General features: G+C 35.7%; 1 protein-coding gene across 1 annotated transcript; it reads right to left on the bottom strand.

Annotated features, from left to right (window-relative positions):
* Positions 1 to 6,060: 6,060 nt before the first annotated feature.
* Positions 6,061 to 16,223, bottom strand: LOC137848100 (protein FAM240C-like). The gene is made up of 3 exons (XM_068667026.1): positions 15,998 to 16,223; positions 10,156 to 10,304; positions 6,061 to 7,589 (listed from the first exon to the last, which is right to left on the bottom strand). The coding sequence occupies exons 2-3, from the start codon at positions 10,299 to 10,301 to the stop codon at positions 7,457 to 7,459; spliced, it is 279 nt and encodes a 92-aa protein (XP_068523127.1). The 5' UTR covers positions 10,302 to 10,304; positions 15,998 to 16,223; the 3' UTR covers positions 6,061 to 7,456.
* Positions 16,224 to 19,461: the final 3,238 nt, after the last annotated feature.

Below are 19,461 nucleotides of genomic sequence, written 5' to 3' on the forward strand. Positions count from 1 at the left end.
TTTATCTCAGTATACCTTTTAATTGACATATTAACCTGGAGCAATTTGAAGCATAACTGATTGTTTTTATTTCTATTTGTTTTCAATAGTTAAGAATTAATTTTCTGAGACAAGGTTTTCTACTAGTTTGTTGTTATGAAGCTTGTATGTGGGAGTCAGGAATTGCTGTGATGCTTAGGGATACAGTTTTCAGATCAGGAATACATAGTAATTACATGCCAGATCAGAGCAAAGCTCAAAAAGCCTGTCATAATGATGAGAATTCACGCTAGCAGGCCATATTTTCCCCAATTCATATTTTACTATTTTCTTTTGACGACTTAAATAAAGCTTCTCTGTTCAAAAATTCTGCTGCCTAGCTGTGAATTCTTGTTTCCTACGTGTCGACAGGAATAGCAGACTTCACTAATGTGCGTCGAAGACTGGCAGCCAGGAGAATTTGCACTTGAATGGGAGCCCTTACAAGTGCGTGCCAGAAATTCCAGGTAAGAGAATACCTGAAATAGAAAGTGGCACTAATGGAACGAGGCAGTGTACATGTTCAAATTTGCTGGCTTTTGTTGAAAACAATAGTTCAAATCTAGCAGGATTTGGGTTATTCAGTTTTATACTTTTCAAAATTTGCTTCCTGGGGAAGATGTCAGTCTCATCACCATAGCTTTCTGACACCCCCCACAACCACCACCCACCCTTCCATTCCCCCCCCCCCCCCCCCCCCCCCCCGCCATGATTCTAGGCCATGCAACAGCAGGACCCAAGTTAAACTATAAATACAACAGCTAATGTAGGTGAAGGTATACTTATTTTCTGCATCTTTAATCTTTGTGGCAATATGTTAACTGACTGCTCTCAAAATCCCTGGAATAAACCTGTAAGATACGCCCTTGCCGACACTGAAATCTTGAGATGTGCCTTGGAATAAAAAAATTTTTGGTTTTGAGATACAGAGAACATTCTTTAGTGCATCCACCAACTAGAGCAATAAAACATCCCATGAGACAGTTCTATTTTGTCAGAACACAGTGAAGTGTCACATATTAATTACTTTCATATGTTGCTCCTAATTATATATAATAGCCAAAGGTAACCAAACCGAATAAGCAAAGCACATACAGAGACTCCTTTGACCAGGAACATGTTACAGAATTGCAGTATGGCTCCAGAGGGGTTTATTAGGGGTTGGAAGTACTGAAATTTGCCTGTGGTTTAGGCATAAAACTTTTCAAACATGGCTGCACTCTGTTAGTTTGTTGACAGACTCATTCCACATAATTGTCAGCCCTCGTACATATTATAGAGGGGTCATTAGTTCTGGGAAAATGCAGTATTTGTCATCACTGCAGCAGAAGTGTGTACATATCATAAATGGAGCCTGAAGGGATTTAGTTCCAGGTTATTAAGTGTTCATTTGAGATGGTGGATAATAACTGCTGTTTCTGATATTTTAGATTAGGCTGCCCTTACTGCTTGCAGGGCTTATTTTCAGTGGCTGTTAGTCTTGTTATTATGGATACACATTTAATGATTAAGGCAGTATCAACAAAATCTGTAAACTTGTGTACTGTCCAAAAGCTGCAAAGTATCAATTCATTAGTTAGCACTTTATCATTAACTAAGCCCTAACAAGAACTGCATTGCAAAAATACCCAGTAACTAATGAGAAAGCATTGTTGTTTGGAGCTTTTTATGTGTAAAAATGGACAACTGGATTGGTTTGTTTTCACTTATTAGAATACATATAAAGGCATCAATACAAATCTTACAGAATGCATTTATGTAAGAGAAGTTGCAGTGGAATAAACATCACCATGAAAACACTAAAGTTAAGACATCAGGGTAAATATATTTGTTGGTTTTTATTTTATTTTATTTTATTTTATTTTATTTTATTTTATTTTATTTTATTTTATTTTATTTATTTTATTTATTTATTTTTTTTGTAATATATCTGTTGGTCACTCCAGTAATTTTGTGTTTTCCTTGCCTAATTATACTCAAAGCCTTTATTGCATTTTCACACTCTTAACAATAGTAATGCAATTGTTAACCAGAATAACGCATTAGAGGGAGAAAAATAACATTAATGTTATCAAGAACTCTTAGAAAAAAAAAGAAAAAAAAAACCTTTCTCCTGCTTATTTCCAAATAAACAACTGCAGACAGAGTTTTTATATGTTGCAGATATGTTTCCTTTGTGTTAGATATTAAATCTAATAGAATTAAAATATTTTGTTTTGATTCGTTTTGTTTTGACTGATCCCCATAGTTGAACTGTGAACATATATTGGTAACTGAAATTCTGGTCACATGGCACCAATATTCATGTTGGATATGAAATACAAATGTAGTGGAAATGAAACAAAAATCTTTACAGAATTGCTCAATTTGTGTAGCTAGCTAAACTGAATATTATCTTTCAGATTTCCTATTTTATCTTTTTGCCTCATTGTTATTATTGTCAGATGGTTATTTTATTACTACAGTTGTTTGAAATTATAATTCTCCCTGCTGCTGCTGCTGTTTACTGTGGAAAAAATAGTGACCCTGACTGTGAACCTCTGGGGTCACACCACTGTGAGTAGGCTCATTGAAGCTGATAACTGGCACTGAGTAACCGGTAAAGACTGGGCCAGTAGCCTCTCGCATTTCAGTAGTCACTAGCAGGAAATTGTTAATTCATTTAAGCAATGACATTTGAGACAAGTACCTTTAATTATAGAGGCAGTACATAGCAACCTATTGTTACGTTTGGCTTCACTGGTAATATAGCCCTTCTCAGGCTGTTTGTCAGACTGTCATTTTTGGGGCTGCAATTTTCCCTTATTTCTGTCCACCTTAACATTAACTATGTTTGAAACAGTGGTCACTAAATAATAATGAAAAAATTTGTCTGGGAACAGACAGAAAAACATACACAGCTAAAATAGATGGGCAATAGGAAAAATAAGTAGATTTGTGCATTGTCAGTCCTCACTACTGAATGCTGGTGTGCAGTTTTGTCTCAAACGTGGAACACCATGGATAACTCCTGTCTTTCTCTGTAAGAAATAAATAGCATAGTAATGCTTAATTCATGAAGAGAATTGTCCTCCGGAAGTAAAGTATATTATAGAACCACTCTTTGTTTCATCCTCATTTATCTACAGATGCCCTTTTCAATCCAGAAGTATTTTAATGCACAAGTTTTATGTGATTTACTATTCCTTATTCACACTATGTCAGTGAAGCCCCAGTCAAGTACTATTTAATAAGCACGGTAGAGAACAGCATCCCTCAGGACACAGCTAGTTTGTAATTAGGAAGAACATTTGGGCTAGGAAATTGGTAATTATCCTCATACTCCTATTCCATGTTTAACTGTAGAACTGAGCCACACATAGCAGTTTTATGGTTCAGATGCTGGATCTATGATAAGTTTTATAGCAGTGTGCGTTAATTCTCTGTTCCAACACCCAGCATCAGTGGTTCAGCTAAACTCTGTATAGTTGGGCATGCTAGCACGTCTGAATGGTTGTATAATTAAATGATCACTCCTGAGAAAAGTCATTGCATCTGTTAAGGTCCACCTTTGGATCTGCACACAACATGTAAGTGTACTTTGATTCCATCTCTGTTGTTTTTGCTGGGTAGTCTTATCTATAAGAGCAAGCAGCTCAGTAGATCAAAGTGACTGCTGCCGAGGTTCTTGTATTAAATTAAGCATGGTTCAGGGTTTTACATCACACTCTATCTAATCTAATTCACCAGACCATATATACAGCCACTGCATGGGTGCCTCAAAACTGAAGAAATAGTGCTTGTCTGAGGTCCAGAGGTTAGGGTCCTTTGGTGTGCACTTGGAGCATGACTTCTGGTCTGGCTTAGCTTCCTCTGAAAGAAACCTGGTCCACATGCCTTAAATGTGCTCTGTGACCCAAACGAGCATGTGATAAGTACAGAAAATCAGGGGGTCTGCTTAAGAAGGGCTCTGAATTAAAGTGCTAACTTAGGTGTAGCAGCTGACAGGGGTTGAAGTGTTGTTTCTTTAGCACATCCCATCTGTATCTGATTATGTGAGTGTTTCTCTGTAGTGTCCAAACAAAGACAGGCTGTAGCTGAATGTGGTTTAAAATCACCTTTTTGACTGACTGGGTTTGAGCAAGTCACAGCTCGGAGGCAATTTAAGAAAGCAATGCTTGCTGTCTCTCACGCATTAGTCACTGGTTCCTGGATCAGACACAGTGCTTAATAGCAACCATGTGAATGAGTGTAGTGTGTCTACATTATCTGCCATGCACATAAATCTGGGCATTCTACCCGGTGTTCTGCAGCTGACATCAGTACTCCAGTTTCGGGGCATTGCTTCATAGACATGATCCACAGCTATTGCATCATCAGTCATACTGTTTAAGTCCCATGATCAAAAACATTAGCCTCTGACCTATACAATTTTAGTTATTTTTTACTGGCTTAGGCAACTGTTGGGCTGGATTATAAGCAGATGCAAGAGGGACCAATATTTTGCTAGAGGAGGCTGAGGGTGACATGGATTATGCAGACTAACTGATACTCGGTTTGAAATCTGTTTCCAATGGGCAAATTAATAAACTCTAAGGAAAAAATATTTGGATAATTGTTTTTTATTCTCAAATAGCTAGTCCAGTTTTCTTAATGTAGCTAATATAATCTAAATTTTCATTTGTGTCTCCATTTTTTTTTTTTCCCACTGGTAAAAGGAGGAGATAGGGATAAGGGAGGAAAAACACATTCAGCTAAAGGGACCTACTTTCTCAAGAGCATATGCTTACTGGATGTCCTGGATATCAATATAGTATGTGAATGTGACAGATGTTTTATTTAATGTAATGATTCAAGTTGAATTCACTGTTTTGTTTTTTTTTTTTTTGTTTTTTTTTTTAAGATTGGTTTTGTATTTTCAGGCACATCTAAATTCACCTAAATTCACCTAAGTTCATGCATGAATTTTCTCAGTTTAGTAACTAAAACAAAAGGACAAAACACTACCCTTCACCTTACTGTCTGCCTTCAGTTTTTCAATTAGCAAGCAGCATACTGCCTACATCTGGCTGATAGACTTTATTATTTCCAGTACTTGATTATTTTATCAGTCTGGCTACACGTGCACTACCAGTGAAAATGGATGATCACCACTTGTTTCTGGGAAGGAAAAACATCTGATATTCAATACCATGGAGAGTCCAGGGCACTGTTGTTATGTGAAATACATGTGAGAATAAGTAAGCATGATTAATGCATACACATTTGAACAATTCACAGACAGTTATTTTTGACTAAGAGTGGGAGGATTTTATTCTTCCACACTTGTTATGTATACACTGTGCCCCTGCAGTGGATTTATCTGAAGTCCATTCACAACAGAAAATGTTGCATGTGCTTGTTGAGATAAACAATGCCTGTGACACTCAGTGTGATGATAAAATCAGTATGATGCCACCTGCTTGCAGCGGAAGTGATTTCACACATCCTTCAACCCCCTCAGAGTTGTGGATGAAAAAACTCTTGCTCAAGGAGCCAGCATGGTTCTTGGGTATCCACTGGGGAGCACTGAAAATTACTTCCCGGGGACTGCATCTGCTTATGTGGTCTCTTTCCCGTACCTTGTATAAAATCAGTGATCACTTCATAAATAATGTGATCTGTTGCCATGAAAGTGTTCCTGACAATTAAAAATGTTGATTTTAAATGTAAAAGAAGAACAAATGCTTATGGGCCTTCTTTGCTTGGACTTTCTTCTCTTGTCACCCTGGCATAAAGTGGGGGTAAGCTGCACTGCTACAGGTGGCATCACAATGCTATGAAACAGTCATTAGAGGCTGGGGGGAGCAGTTCTAGTCCTTCTTCATTTCAATAGGCGCTGTCTATGTCCTTTAGCTACCTCTGCAGAACAGCAAAGTAATGTGTTTTTGATGTATGTGGCAGCAGGTTCAGGTCCCATTTGATCTTCTTCACCAGAGATAATGTTTACTTTGTGTCACAGTAAAAGAACTTTTTATACAATTTGTCAGAAATAAATGAACATAGCAGGAGATGAGCCCACAATGCCAAAAGCAGCTACACAGACTTTATTATTGTCCAGCATTTATTGTTTCTTTTTGGGCTAGGTTTTGTGAAAACAAACAAACTGATTTTGCATTCCCTTCAGCTTCCAATAGACAAAGAAGACAAAAACAAAAACAAAGCAAAAAAACTTTGCAGAAGTTTTAAATTGTTTTTATTCTTTATCAAATAGCATTTTTTTTGTGTGTGTGTGTTAAAGTACTCTGTTTTCTATGGGAGAATGTCGCTATGTAAAAGTGGGAACAAACTGTAAAACTCTGTGTTTTAATGAAATATTGTCTTAAAGGGATAAAAATAGCATTTCCATGAGGTCAAAAAGGTTTAATTTTTGCTTTGTTTTAGAATTTATCAAATTAATTCATACCTACTTGTTCATTGTATACAATGATGAAAGGTTATAATTTCACCTAGATCAATATTGTTATAGAAAAATAGTTCAGACATATAACTGCATCAAAGAAATAAAGAGTTAAGAAGTAAATGTTTTCATTCAAGGGATGTTTTGGTATTTACATACATGGACTCACAAGTAAACAGCGCACACTGTTATTATCCTATGTTTAGTTAGTCCTTGCTGTATTTCACCTGACCTAGAAGGAGAAGCAATGCAGCAAGTATTTAGATTAGTGCAAACCAGGTATGGCAAACAATACCTTGCAGAACATTCCTGTGTTTTTGTGATGAACTGGCTTCTGTTTCAAACCCTCTTACCTACCCACTTACTCAGACATCTCTCAAACTTGTTCATGATAATGTCGGTAGTCTTTTTCATATCTATGCACCAAAGAAAAAAGCTTTACCTCTTTTCAACTAATGATTCAGATCTGGAAACTCTCCTATACATTGATCACAAAACCCTCATTCCTTCTTTTTCCTGATTCCATTTAAAAATGTATTTCCTCTTTTGTCCAGCTGACCAGACTAATCTTTAACCTGCTTTGCTGTGGCTCAAGACAGGCAAGGCAGATGACACCTGCATTAAGCCAGTCCGAGAGCTCTGTAAATGGAAATGTACAACTTTACTTGCAACAAACTGAATGTATTATACCTATTAAACAAGAGATACTCTTTCTGAGAAATATGTTGGTTGTCATTTGAAAATGCAGTTACATAATAAAGTCTTCCTACATTGGGATAATAACATATCATGTGGACTTACAGATTAGTGCTTCTCATCTCTCCCTCCATAGTATTCAAGAGATTATGTACTGTGGCCTTATTGCACTGAATTTATGTAGGACTTTACTAGTAGCTCTAATAACTGGTCTGGAAAAGTACCAAAGTCTGAGCTGTTGCTTGTTCAGCAATGTAACTGGTTAATAAGGGCATGCAGAAGGTCAGAGTCAAGCCCAGGGCTTTTTGTATTTTCACAGTAACTTTAAGCAACTGTTTTATCTGGTGAGGGAAGAGCCTCAATAGACAGCAACGTCATCTGCTCTTTCTGCTTTTTCATGTGCGCCTGGACCTGCTTTGCTCGGCCTTCCAGCCTCTCAGTCCACTCATGGCGAAGCCTGCAAAAAGAAGACAAGTACTCAGCAAGCACCAAGCCAAATCTTTCAAATACATCCAAAGCTTTTCAGCAGGGTTGAATCTTTCCCCTCTTTCATCACCACAGCACTTGTCCCGTATTTATTTACCATCTACACATCTCTCCAGCTTACCAGATTGGGAATGCAGGGAAGAAAGAGATAGCACTGATGGTATCAGTGGGTGACATTGCTGGATTCCTAATGAGTCAAACAACTGCTGAAACACTGTCAGTGTGAAGGGCTGTTTTTTCTCTGGGGTATTCTCAAAGCTACGCTGTCTTTCTGATAAGGTCATTTAATGTAGAAATTAAAAATTACAATTAATGTCCTCACTGCAAATTTACTGTATATTGCTCTAGAGAAGAGCAAGCAGGAAATGAAATATGTCTATTTGGCTTTACTTTGAAACAACAACAACAACAAAACAAAATAAAAAAGGAGAAGATATAGACATTTGGAATCCAAAATCTCTGCAAACCTTGTATGTGTTTAATGAAAGGAATTGATGTCACATGCAAGAGGAGCTGCATAGCTACAAGGCATAAGTTTAGTACAGAGAGAAGAGAAGATCACCAGGGACTACTACAAGATATGGTTAGTAGGGTCATTTTCCAAGGAAACGGCATTAGGGAGCACCTGACCCAGCAATGTTATAGGATTAGATGTCATATGGTAATGCCAAATGCATCATGGAATATATGTTGTTTTTGCTTGTTTGTTATATATATATATATGTATTTATATATTACATTTAATGTATTAAAAAGAACAGCAGCTAACGATTTTGTCTGAGAATAACTTAGCATTAGCTGTTTCACATGGATGCTTGCATTTGTCTGGCTTCTGAGTTTGACTGCAGATTGTATTTTAAACTTTTCCCATTTGGTCTGCCCTGTCTTGACTTCACTATTCTCTCATTAGTATAGTTAAGCCTCAAAAAGCAGTGCAATTAGTTAGTAAATATTTGCCATTCAAAACACTGCTGTTTCTTGTTAACTACCAGCCTAGGTGTCACAGAGGGAGCACCTGCCTATATTTAGAGCTGTTTAATTCTCCCAGGTGCCACTTACATGGGGTAGTGAACCTGTATATTTTGTAATGACAGTGTCTATTACCTACTGAATGTACCTTTTTTTTTAAATTAGAGAACACTTGTGAACTGCTTGGGCTTGTGACCTTGAAGGAACTTGCTTGTGTCTATTAATTACCTGAAGTAATAAAGACCTCTTCAAAATTCTTTTGCTGCATTTTTTTTTTTCATTCAGACAGGATCATGTAAAAAACCGTAACATTTATAATATAGTGGAATTAAAAATATTATTGACACAACCATAACTGGAATTCCTTTGTGATGTCTCCTTGTGGCAGTGGGGGTTTTTTGCTTGTTTTTGTTTCTGAAGCCATAGAGACAAAGATTTTCAGTGCAGCAGAACATTTTCATGGTTTTTCTTTCCAACAGCTTTGTTATTTGGGTTTGGAAATATTACCAACTAGCTGGAGTAGGATACTGAGGACATGCCTGTCCACATCTGATGATAATGGGACACATGGTGTACTTAGGTATTGATTTCCTCATCTTTAAGATGATGACAATAGCTTCCTCCTTAGGTGCCAGGGTCACAGTATCTGGATTTTTTAAAAAGATTCAGTCCTTTTCAAGTACATACTTGTTCTTTGAAATCAAGTTAATTTATATGAATGTGCCAGTTTTGAAGAAACTTATGCAGGAAAGACTTTGCCAACTTCAGGAGAAAATCCCATAAGAAAAACACAAGAGGGACATGCATTTCTTATTCTGCTACACTGTCCATTATTCAGGGGATTCACCTGGTGTGTCGGAGGCCCTAATTCAAATTTCTGAGGTGCAAAAGATTAGGAAGTATTTGAGGCAATCTACTACACCTGAGTGGAGTATTTATACTACAGCCACAGCTTCTTCTAGGGGGTGGTTGTGGTTTTATACTGTTTTGGCAAAATAAAATTTAAAAACTTAATAGCCTTTTTTATTTTGTTTACTTATTTATTTTCTGTTGTAGAGCAGGAATATTTATGAGATGTGTTTCATGGAATAGACAAACCTTATTGTACCATTTCTAGCTTTAGGCTTATATGATGTAAAAGACTGTCAAATACGATAAAGGTGCTATGGATCTGTTTATGCTACACATTAAATGGGTGGTTTAACTATTGCTTTAATGTGATACAATTTTATTTATTTACTGAAGCTGTACCAGTTCCAGGTAAAAATCCTGATATGTTCTAGTTGTCACAGACCATACTGCCAAGGTGCTTTATTTTTATGTGGCTGTGCTCCAAGGCCTTTAAAGAATGTTCAAGAGGTTCAGGGGTGAGAGGTGTCTGAGTTTCCATGCAGAAGAGCCATGGAAATATGAGACAAGCAGCTGTGAGAGGAAAAGTGCCAAAGACCCAGAACACAATCTGTGCTATGAATAAAGCACTACAATAATGGGTTACTTTTTTTTTTTTTTTTTTAAGCACGTGATGATATGACTGCTCTCTTGGCCAAAAATTAAAAGATACCTCTTACTTGTTCAGTGCACTTTTCCTTAACCTAAGCTCTTCACCTTCTCGCTGTCTGGTATGCTCTTGGATGACTTTCTCCCAGAAGTTCTTCAGTCCTTCTGCATCATGACCACCTATCTTGTGGCGTCCAAAGTTGGTATGCTTGTTCATTATCTGAAAAACAATTTGGATGTCAAATCAGGAGCTGAACCTAAGGAAGACACTATTTTGCTTAGCCCCTTGCAATTTCTTTCCCATGAAGGGCTTTTAAAATAAAGTATGTTGTCTAAAGAGTATAGATAGCCCATGCTTACTCTGCCTTGTTGCAAATTTTCATGCATTGAAGCAGTCCTTGGGTGACAGTTAAATGCCATACCTATTTTTTGGTACTGAGCAAAGACTACACATGGCAGTTTTTTAGAATATTGTGGAAAGCTTAGTATGTGAGAGATTTTAAATGGTTTTGCAAGAACTTGGGAAAAATACTTTCAAATATAGTGAGTGAAGTTTAGATGAGCTGTTGTGAAGGGTTTTCTCTTTTTCTGTCTCCTGTAGTTTTAAAAGAGGTCATAGATGGTTGTTATCCAAGGGAAATACTTTGCACTTAAATGATTACTACTATTAAATTACTTATTAAATTATTACTACTATTACTACTTCAAATGATATCAAACACAAAATATGCCTGGAAATTATGAATCTGAAGTCAAAGCATACAAAGTGCAAAGCTCTAGGGAGCTTGTTATGGGCTTGTTCTTTAATTTATCAAAATTTAAACTTAAATACTACTAAAAGTAGAGCTTGTTAGAATGTAAAGTTGAATTTCTCCAGTATATGAGAAAAAGGGCAGAAGTGAGGGGATTCTTTTCCTTGCTAAAGATGTAGTATTCAAAAGTAGATGGTTTTAAAACGTTCAAATATATTAGATGCTTGCTTTTATGAACAAACATGCATTGTTTTTCAAATCTTAATGGCTCTTTGAAAGGTTAAGGTCTGTTGCATACTCTCAAAGGAAATTATCAGAAAAGTTGTATCATATGTTATACTTGTTGTTGGCCAAATATTTCTTTGGTAGGAAATTATATGAGGTACCAACAACTTCTTATTCTTCTACCCCAAGCACAATCTCACAGAATCACTGAATCACAGAACCGTAGGGGTTGGAAGGGACCTCAAGAGATCTTTGGGTCCAACCCCCCTGCCAATGCATCACTCTCCTGCTATAACTCCCTCCAGAAAGTGGGAGGGTGGAAGAAAGAAACAAAACATGCTCCTAAGTTTTCTATAACTAGATCAGTACATAATTTGGGGATTGCTATGAAATCCCTTTGGTTCTCTACATTTATCTATATTCTACTGTCACTAGCATTAGCTGATGAATTGTTGCCTTATAGACTCTGATATGTACTGGACAATTTGCTCTGCATATATTGCCATACTATATGAAGGATACTTATGAAGTATTAATATGAAGTATGAAGAAGACTATGCTACTGTAAGGCCAATGCGAGTGAACCTTTGATTTGTCCCATGTTGTAAATAGAAGATTAGAGAGTGTCAGACACAAAACAATCACAGCAGTATTGTGCAAGGTCTTCCTACCAAATACCGTACTTAAACTCCTGAAGTTCTAAAAGGGCACAAAGTTGAGTTCTTAGGGTATTCCTAGACTAGATATTTAGATTTGGCTTGATATCCATTAAAACTTTTTTTTTTTTTAAAGAAAGATAAATAAAACCAAATAATTTCTACAAACTTGGTCCTAAGTCTAACCACACTGAAAAACTTGCTTAACAAAAAGAAAAACCTCTGCAACTTCCAGCTGCAGTATATACATATGTGTGTGTGTGTGTGTGTGTGTGTGTGTGTATATATATATATAATTTTATTTTTTTTTTTCCACAGATAATTCTGGTTGCTTAAACATAGCACAGTAAAATTTTAGTGTGGATTGGTTAGTATATATAACATAATCTCCTAATGGATGAAGCATCAGGTATGCTTGAATGGTTACGTTAGTGGTCACTGCAAGGAAAGCAAGAGAAATAATATCACTAAACCAGTCAGATATTTTCATCTAAGGCAAACAGCAGTTTTCTTATGTTTCCTCTGCTGTGGACTGGGAATGATGTAGCACAGTGAGATATAGCATTATATGGCTATGGTTACAGCAGATTTACTAGCACCAATTCCTAAAAGTATTTTGTATATCAGTGATGTGAGAATGCAGGTAATTTTTAATGATCTTTTAGCTCAATCTGAGGCACTAGAATAACAGTATTATTTAAGGTTTGATCTTGCAGAATGTCATGGACATATTGGAACATGCCCTATATGCACCCTAATTCTATAGGCTTTGAAAATGTTACAATAAATGCTCTGGTAATAAGTAGTTAGAGTGAGTGATGGAATATGATTATTTCATCATTCCTAGACTAGCAGGTCACTTGGGTCTTTGCACCATTTGAAGGATCTTCTATCAGTAGCAGCTGTCCACTTGACACTCCAGATAATTATACTGTTGCCGCAGAAGCTGAGTGCAAGCTGCCGACAAACTGTCTGAGTAGGTTTGCCCTCCAAACCCTGTTATACTTTGCCTTGTGTAAGAGTCTGCCACAACACATTAACCTTTCATTAGAAATTAAGATTTTATGATTATTAAACTTCTAGTAGAATTTCTTCAAGTGGTACAAGGAGGGCCTCCAGTCTTTATCTTTACCTCTTTATCTGTTTTGGCTGTCTTGGATCTTGGCAGCTTCACTCAGAAGCACAAGTTATGGTCAGTTGGGTACCCCAAAAAGGAGGTACTTCTGCAAATGTTAGTCTGGTGTGTTTCTCGGAGATTTTGGAAGCCAAGGACATTTGACTTAATAATGTTTCTTAGGAATATCAGTAACAGTGAATATTTCACATGGTATCTATCACTGTGGTTCTGGCTAAGACAGATTCTTTATATAAGACTTTTGAAGATGATGCCATCTGGCATTATTAGCTTGCATCTCTCATACTGTGAAGTATGAAAACATCTTTTCTGTGAACCTCACGTTACAATATCTATGTATAGAAAGAGTAAAGGTCATGTACACTATGTAATACCTTCTTTTTTCTAATTGAATTATAATTAGGAACTTCCTTTCTGAGTAATCCTCCATTTGTTTTCTTCATATCAATCACTCTTTCTATTTTACTTCTCTATTTTTTATTGGTGCATTGAGTTTCTGTTTCCATTTAAATGTCCCAATAAAATAAATTGGAATTACACTGACATTTGTATTTAATACTGGCAAACCAGTTTGTTGTTATTTCCTTTACTCTGATAACTCAAGGTTCAGAAACTATCAGGATGGTTAGATTTTCTTTGTAAGTCAAAAACACTCTTAGACTCTCTTGACTAACTGGAAAGTAAGCAAGAAAAATGGGTTCTCTCTCATCTCTATTTTAATTTAGTATAACGAATTATTGTCATGAAGAAACTAAAGGAAAGTTGAGAAAGCGTTTTTCTAGTTACTAATGGCAGGGTGATTTAAAATGTTTTTCCAATGATATGAAAGTAAAATAGGAAACAGTAACATTTCTGTGTTCTTAATGAATCATTCAGAAGTCTTGGTGTGTCATTTATGACACTGAAAAATTTGCATATGAAACTTTCCATGATGTAGTTCCTATGAAGAACTACTAGCATGTGTGTAATGGTAGTGCAAGGCAGAGTGTTACTAAACCTACTAAACTTACTACAAGTAAGATAGGTTGTGGGTTGTGGAGTCCAACCTGCTGATTTGAAGCATAATTGACTGATTTTACTATTTATTTATTTATTTATTTTTATAAAATAAACTGATAAAACAGCATCTAATTAAAAATAAAATTAGGTCTTGGCAAAAGGAGCTTATATGTTAGGCAGCTCTGAAACTCAACTGTCAGAAATATGTGTATGAGTGCATGAAACGGTTTATTATACCATTGGTCCTTTATAGGAATATTTTATTTTTTTTGTGTTGCCAAATTGTTAGTTAGTAGAGAATGGCCATGCAGCAATTTGTAAGAGGGCTGTCACTTATGATACACAGATAGCATCTACATATAAGACATTGGTTTCAATTCTTTGACCTGTTGCCCCAGAACATGTTTAAACGAGATTCAAAGAATGAGTGATTAGTACTTTTTCCTCATCAGTTCTCTCCTGTGTAAGGGAAATTGAATTTTGCTCCTAGCTGGGAGATAGCATATGTGGAGCTTTTGTTCACTGCCACAAAATTAATACAGAAGCAGCCAGTGGTACAACGTTCTGTCTTTTAAACTCTTTTGCAGATGTGTGCTTTGGAAAAGCACTAAATTAGTATATTTCCAAATTCTCTGGTCTCAGTCCCTTCCTGGTCTGCATATTTTGAATTATCAGAATATCATACAACTTTGACTGAAGTACCGAGAAGAGATTAAACAAATATCTAATGCAAGAAATTTCTCTTCTCCACCTTCATAACCATCTTTTTACTTTGGAATCCTGCCAGAGACATTCTTAGGTTCAGAAATGACACTTGCTGTTTTGAATTAAAGTGCTATTTTTAGTAAAGTTTAGGTAAAATAAACAAGGAAAAGGAGAAAGTCTTGTCTGAAATACTGGGGAGCATTTTTTAACCCACTTTTGGTCTTTCCCTTCAATACATCATAAACTAGCTTTCATCTCCAATATTCAGTATTTAATGTAGATAAAAAACACTTGTTCATACAATGAGAATCTCTGAAAATCTTTTATTTTCAAGTGAAGAATATTTTAATGCATTGACAAAGCTGTTATCCAAACATGTTTTGAGAAAAAATGTCAAAGTAAATTTTAATCCAAATGATTCATAACAACAACAACAAAAAAAATCAATCAGTTTGGCTATTAAAGATGAATGAACCTTATGTTTTCTTTCTTACTGGAAAATACTTTAGCCATCAAGATGAAATAATGTTTAAACATTTCTAATCTTTATTTTCAAAGTGTGTGCTGAGACAACAGAATCTTTAACGACAATTATCTTTTTACTGTATATATATTTTTTAAAAATGTTTCCTTTCTAAAAGGTGGACATAGGGTAAATTTAAACACTTTCAATATATTAAGATTTCAACCAATTTTAACTTTGAACATGAACAGCATGAACATTTATGTTTCTGATTTATTTATTTATTTATTTATTTATTGTCATTGTAAACAATGGAAAGGCTATCTTTGCCTTCAGGTGGAACTAGTCCCCAGGGTCATAACATGACCATAAGCTATTTTATCTTTGTTGGGCCACTAATTAATCTCTTATTCTTTTTGCCTTTCTCTGGGATTTGTTTGCCTAAACATAGAGCATTTTCCAGTATTATTGAATTGTTATTACAGTACAGTTCCTGTGATAAAATCCTGTTTATTTATTTATTTTTTTTAATAATAATAAAAAAATCTTTATTTTCTAAAAAGCCTTAAATTAATCTGCATCATTAGGATGAAAATCCCATATTGATTTTATGATTTTTTTTCATTCAGCTGAAGTATATATGTTATTGTAGAAGGTATAGTAATACCCAAAAACAACATAGAAACAAACATTTAATAATAATTGAAGTTAGGTTAATAATTGAAGTTAGGACTAGAGTAAGACAAAACAGGCAGGATAATTCTGAAAATTTATAATCAGACAGGTGCAGATTATCTTTCAATAAAATCTACCATAATACAAGGTCATGGAGGGAAAAAGAATAAAATGTTATTCAAATTCACACAATTTATCAAAAATAAAATAAATGTAAGTGCATGTATGTTTAGGTGAATTTAATAATCAAGATAGAAAGAGAAAATCTTATTTTGGCCAAAATACAAGAATATAAATGCTTACTTTGAGTGTATAGTAGCTTCCTCTTCTGTCAAAGTATGGATTTCTTGAGTGATTACCGAATACTGTCACTTTTACCTCTGGGTTCCCCTTTTCAAGAGGACTCCAACTGCCAGGAATAACTGATGAAATCTTTTCATCCGTCACTTATTTTTATTTGGGGGTGATGACATCTGCTATTATGGATTGGTTTAATGGCAGGGGCAAAAAACCCAAACCTACAGTCTCATTTTGTGAAGGCTTTAACACACCAAGTGGAATGGCCAGACAGTTACAGGGCACAAACTTTGAATGCCACATTTGATCTGCACCATAATTTTTGGCAGGTGCTGCTGATGTCATAAGTTGGCTCTGGAGAAACAGTTATTCGTTGACAAGTGCAGATCACTGGAACATATCTTCCATATGACTTGCAAAAAATCAGTACTGTCCCCTCCAAGGAAACTGATAGATCTGAAGAGAACATGTTGAATAATACAGCCTGTCTCAGATTGAACTACTGAGTGCCTGGCAGATAAATAGACTTTTTACCCACTTTTGAAGTGTTGTTCTGTAGGAGCACCAAGCAGGCTACATGACAGAATTCCAGCAAAGCTGTTAATGCTCTGAATAGCACAGGAATTTGAACTCAGCCTTCTGCTATCTGGAATTATAGAGTATACAATTTGTTATAGAATTTGGCACTTCCACTTTCTCGGGTAGATTCTTCCTCTCTCCATTGGTACCACTGGATGAACAGAAAAGCACAGGGCAGTAAGGCATTGCTTACTCTGACAAATGGAGAGAAGATTAAAAGGGACCTCCTGATCTCAGATGCCATTGGCAACCTGACTGCATAATCCTTCTCTTAATTTACCAAGTTATGAAATGAATTTGGTAAATGAGTTAGTTGAAAGGAGTTGTTTCTGGCTTCTGATATTTCCATTGAAAGATTGGTCCAGAACTTTTCTGCTCAAAAAATATTTTATTCTAATTTACAACCTAAATTTGCTCTAGAAACAATTTCCCTTCTCTAGATTCTATAGTATGTGTAGAATAAATTGCCTCCCTTCTCCTTTGTCGTTTTGACGATAAATCTGTCAAGGGCACTGAATTCTTATATCTGTTCTCTTGAACAGATCTCATGGTCTTTCTCTGTACCTACTCTAGTTGCTACTCAGTGATAAGAGGTGTATGTAGCATTCCAGTTGAGTATTAGTATCTTCCACATGGCTTGAACACTTAATTATCTTGTTTAGATATAACCATATGACTTCTCCTAGAGCCACATTTGTCTTTTCCAAGGATGTACCATTCTCATATGGACTCTCTAATAGATTAATGCACACATCTAGTTCCCCTCATATTTTTTTTTTTCCCCAACCAATAAGCTCCAGCTTATAACAGAAATTTTAATTAGATTCTAAATTCATGACCTGTCTTTTTTGCCACTTCATTTCAGTCATTCATATCACCTGTTTCTTTTGTCTTTGATATGCAGTCCCCTATGCTGATGACAACTTTTGTATCCTCTGGAAAATTTCTCTAACTCACTCCATTTTATACCAAATATCACCACTCAAAACAGTAGTAAGACTTTTAAGATGAATCCCAAGGAATCCCACTTTTAACATTCTTGCAGAGAGGGAACGTTTGCTAAAAGATGTTATCTGATTTTAGCCACTTCTTAATCACTTAGATGTCTTTTAAGATTGTTCTCTGTTGTTTTATGCATATCTAATAATTTTCCTGTGACCTCATGTTAAATATTTTTCTGAGGTTTGCAGTTTATCTGATCTACATTTATCTGCCCATGTTTATCTCAGTCTAATAGAAACAATGATGTAATGTGTCATGAGTGACTTTTGGCAAATCCTCTTCACATTTATTCCACCTTCCTTCAGGTCTTTAATCATTAAATCCTCCAAAGTTTGTCTGAAAGCCTTAAATGGTGTAAAATCAGACCAAAGTCTCTATCTGAAATGTAAGAGAATACGGCTCCACCAATAACACAGTAGGTTGTATTCCTACTCCACCAATAACACAGTAGGTTGTATTCCTATTCTCTTTCAATGACTAAGGTTTGGAAGAGATTAATATGTAGAGGTAATATCTTTTTTTTTTTTTAGATCAGATACTATAAGCTGAGAAAAAAGTGCACAGTCTGAAATAGAAGCATACTTTAAGCTGAATATTAGTTGAGTACAATTGCTTTAAGTTCAAACAGATACACATCAATGAGACCATCAGAGAGAAAAGTTAGTTCTTCTGTAAGAGAAGTAGAAGATCGTAAGGGAGAGGTAATAAAAGTAACCTTATCTCTTACAATAAAGAGAAATTGATTATTTATCACTTGGTGGATGTAGTTACCATATGGGAAGAAAGGAAGAGAAAGGAAGATAATGAGCCATTAAGTATCCTTACTGAATCCATAGTTTAGGTGCAAAATTATTTTTTTCCACCAGAAAGATACTCAGCACTACTACTGTTAGTGGAAGGTAGCTATGAAATGTAACACGAGGCCAGTAATTTACTGCTCTAGGACAGACTGCTCCATCTGACAGCTGATCCAGGACTGTAGGCAAATGCCCAAGTCACTGGTGATGATGTTGGACACTTACAGTTTCTCCTCTTGGAGCTGCTCCACTTCATATAAATAATGAAATACTCTGGACTTGATAGACAGTCAATAGAATGCTTGTTTAATCTCCTGTATGACTCGAACTGTTTTTTGTTTTGTTTTGTTTTGTTTTGTTTTTTCACTATCCCATACACTGAGTAGATTGCCTCACATTTTGCCTACTAGCAATTCCAAGACACGTGTTCTCATGGCAAAGGAGGTACATGAAATTTCTTTTGAAAAATCTTTATTTGATTGCAGCACTGACCAAAAACAACAACAACAACATAAACAAACAAACCAACAAAAAACCCACGGATCTCAAAATCCTGCTTATAATTTGTGTAGCCTTGTGTTTGAAACTTCCCAAATTCAATGTCTGAGAATTTACCCACAATTCTGATGTGTAATTTCAGTGGTGCATAACAGCACAGTAAATAGGAAGTTCTAGGCAAAGGACTAGGCTACCAAAGGCCCCATAGAAATAATCAGAGCTCTTTGCTCTTTGTAATTAAAGTGGTTGAGACTTCACATGCAAGACTTATTTGATACTAAATGCAGATAAACAATACAGTCTTAGTGGCCTTCTGGTAGTCCAGAGTAATCTGCATAAATATTATGTTACTTTAGAATTTGAACAGATTTATTTTACAGACATGTTAGAAAAAATATTTTGAATAAATTGTTTTCTCTTAGAAAAGCAGATAGGTACCACTATCTATCTGTTGGAGGTTGTTAACCTAACCTGTCGATTTCACCTAAGGAGCTGACAAATGTATAGTGTACCTCTCCAGTATGGAAGTATGGTTCTGACAGTTGCAGTTGCTCATTTGTAATGATTTAGGGCTGCTAATAGTTCTCATGCAAT

The sequence above is a fragment of the Anas acuta genome, chromosome Z, assembly GCF_963932015.1.
Source record: "Anas acuta chromosome Z, bAnaAcu1.1, whole genome shotgun sequence".
NCBI lineage: Eukaryota > Metazoa > Chordata > Aves > Anseriformes > Anatidae > Anas > Anas acuta.

Coding starts and splice junctions, on each gene's coding strand:
- LOC137848100 (XM_068667026.1), bottom strand. CDS start 10,301: ATGAACAAGCATACCAACTTTGGACGCCACAAGATAGGTGGTCATGAT. Junction 7,590..10,155: donor AGGAAAAGTGCACTGAACAA/GTAAGAGGTATC, acceptor TTCTTTTTGCAG/GCTTCGCCATGAGTGGACTG.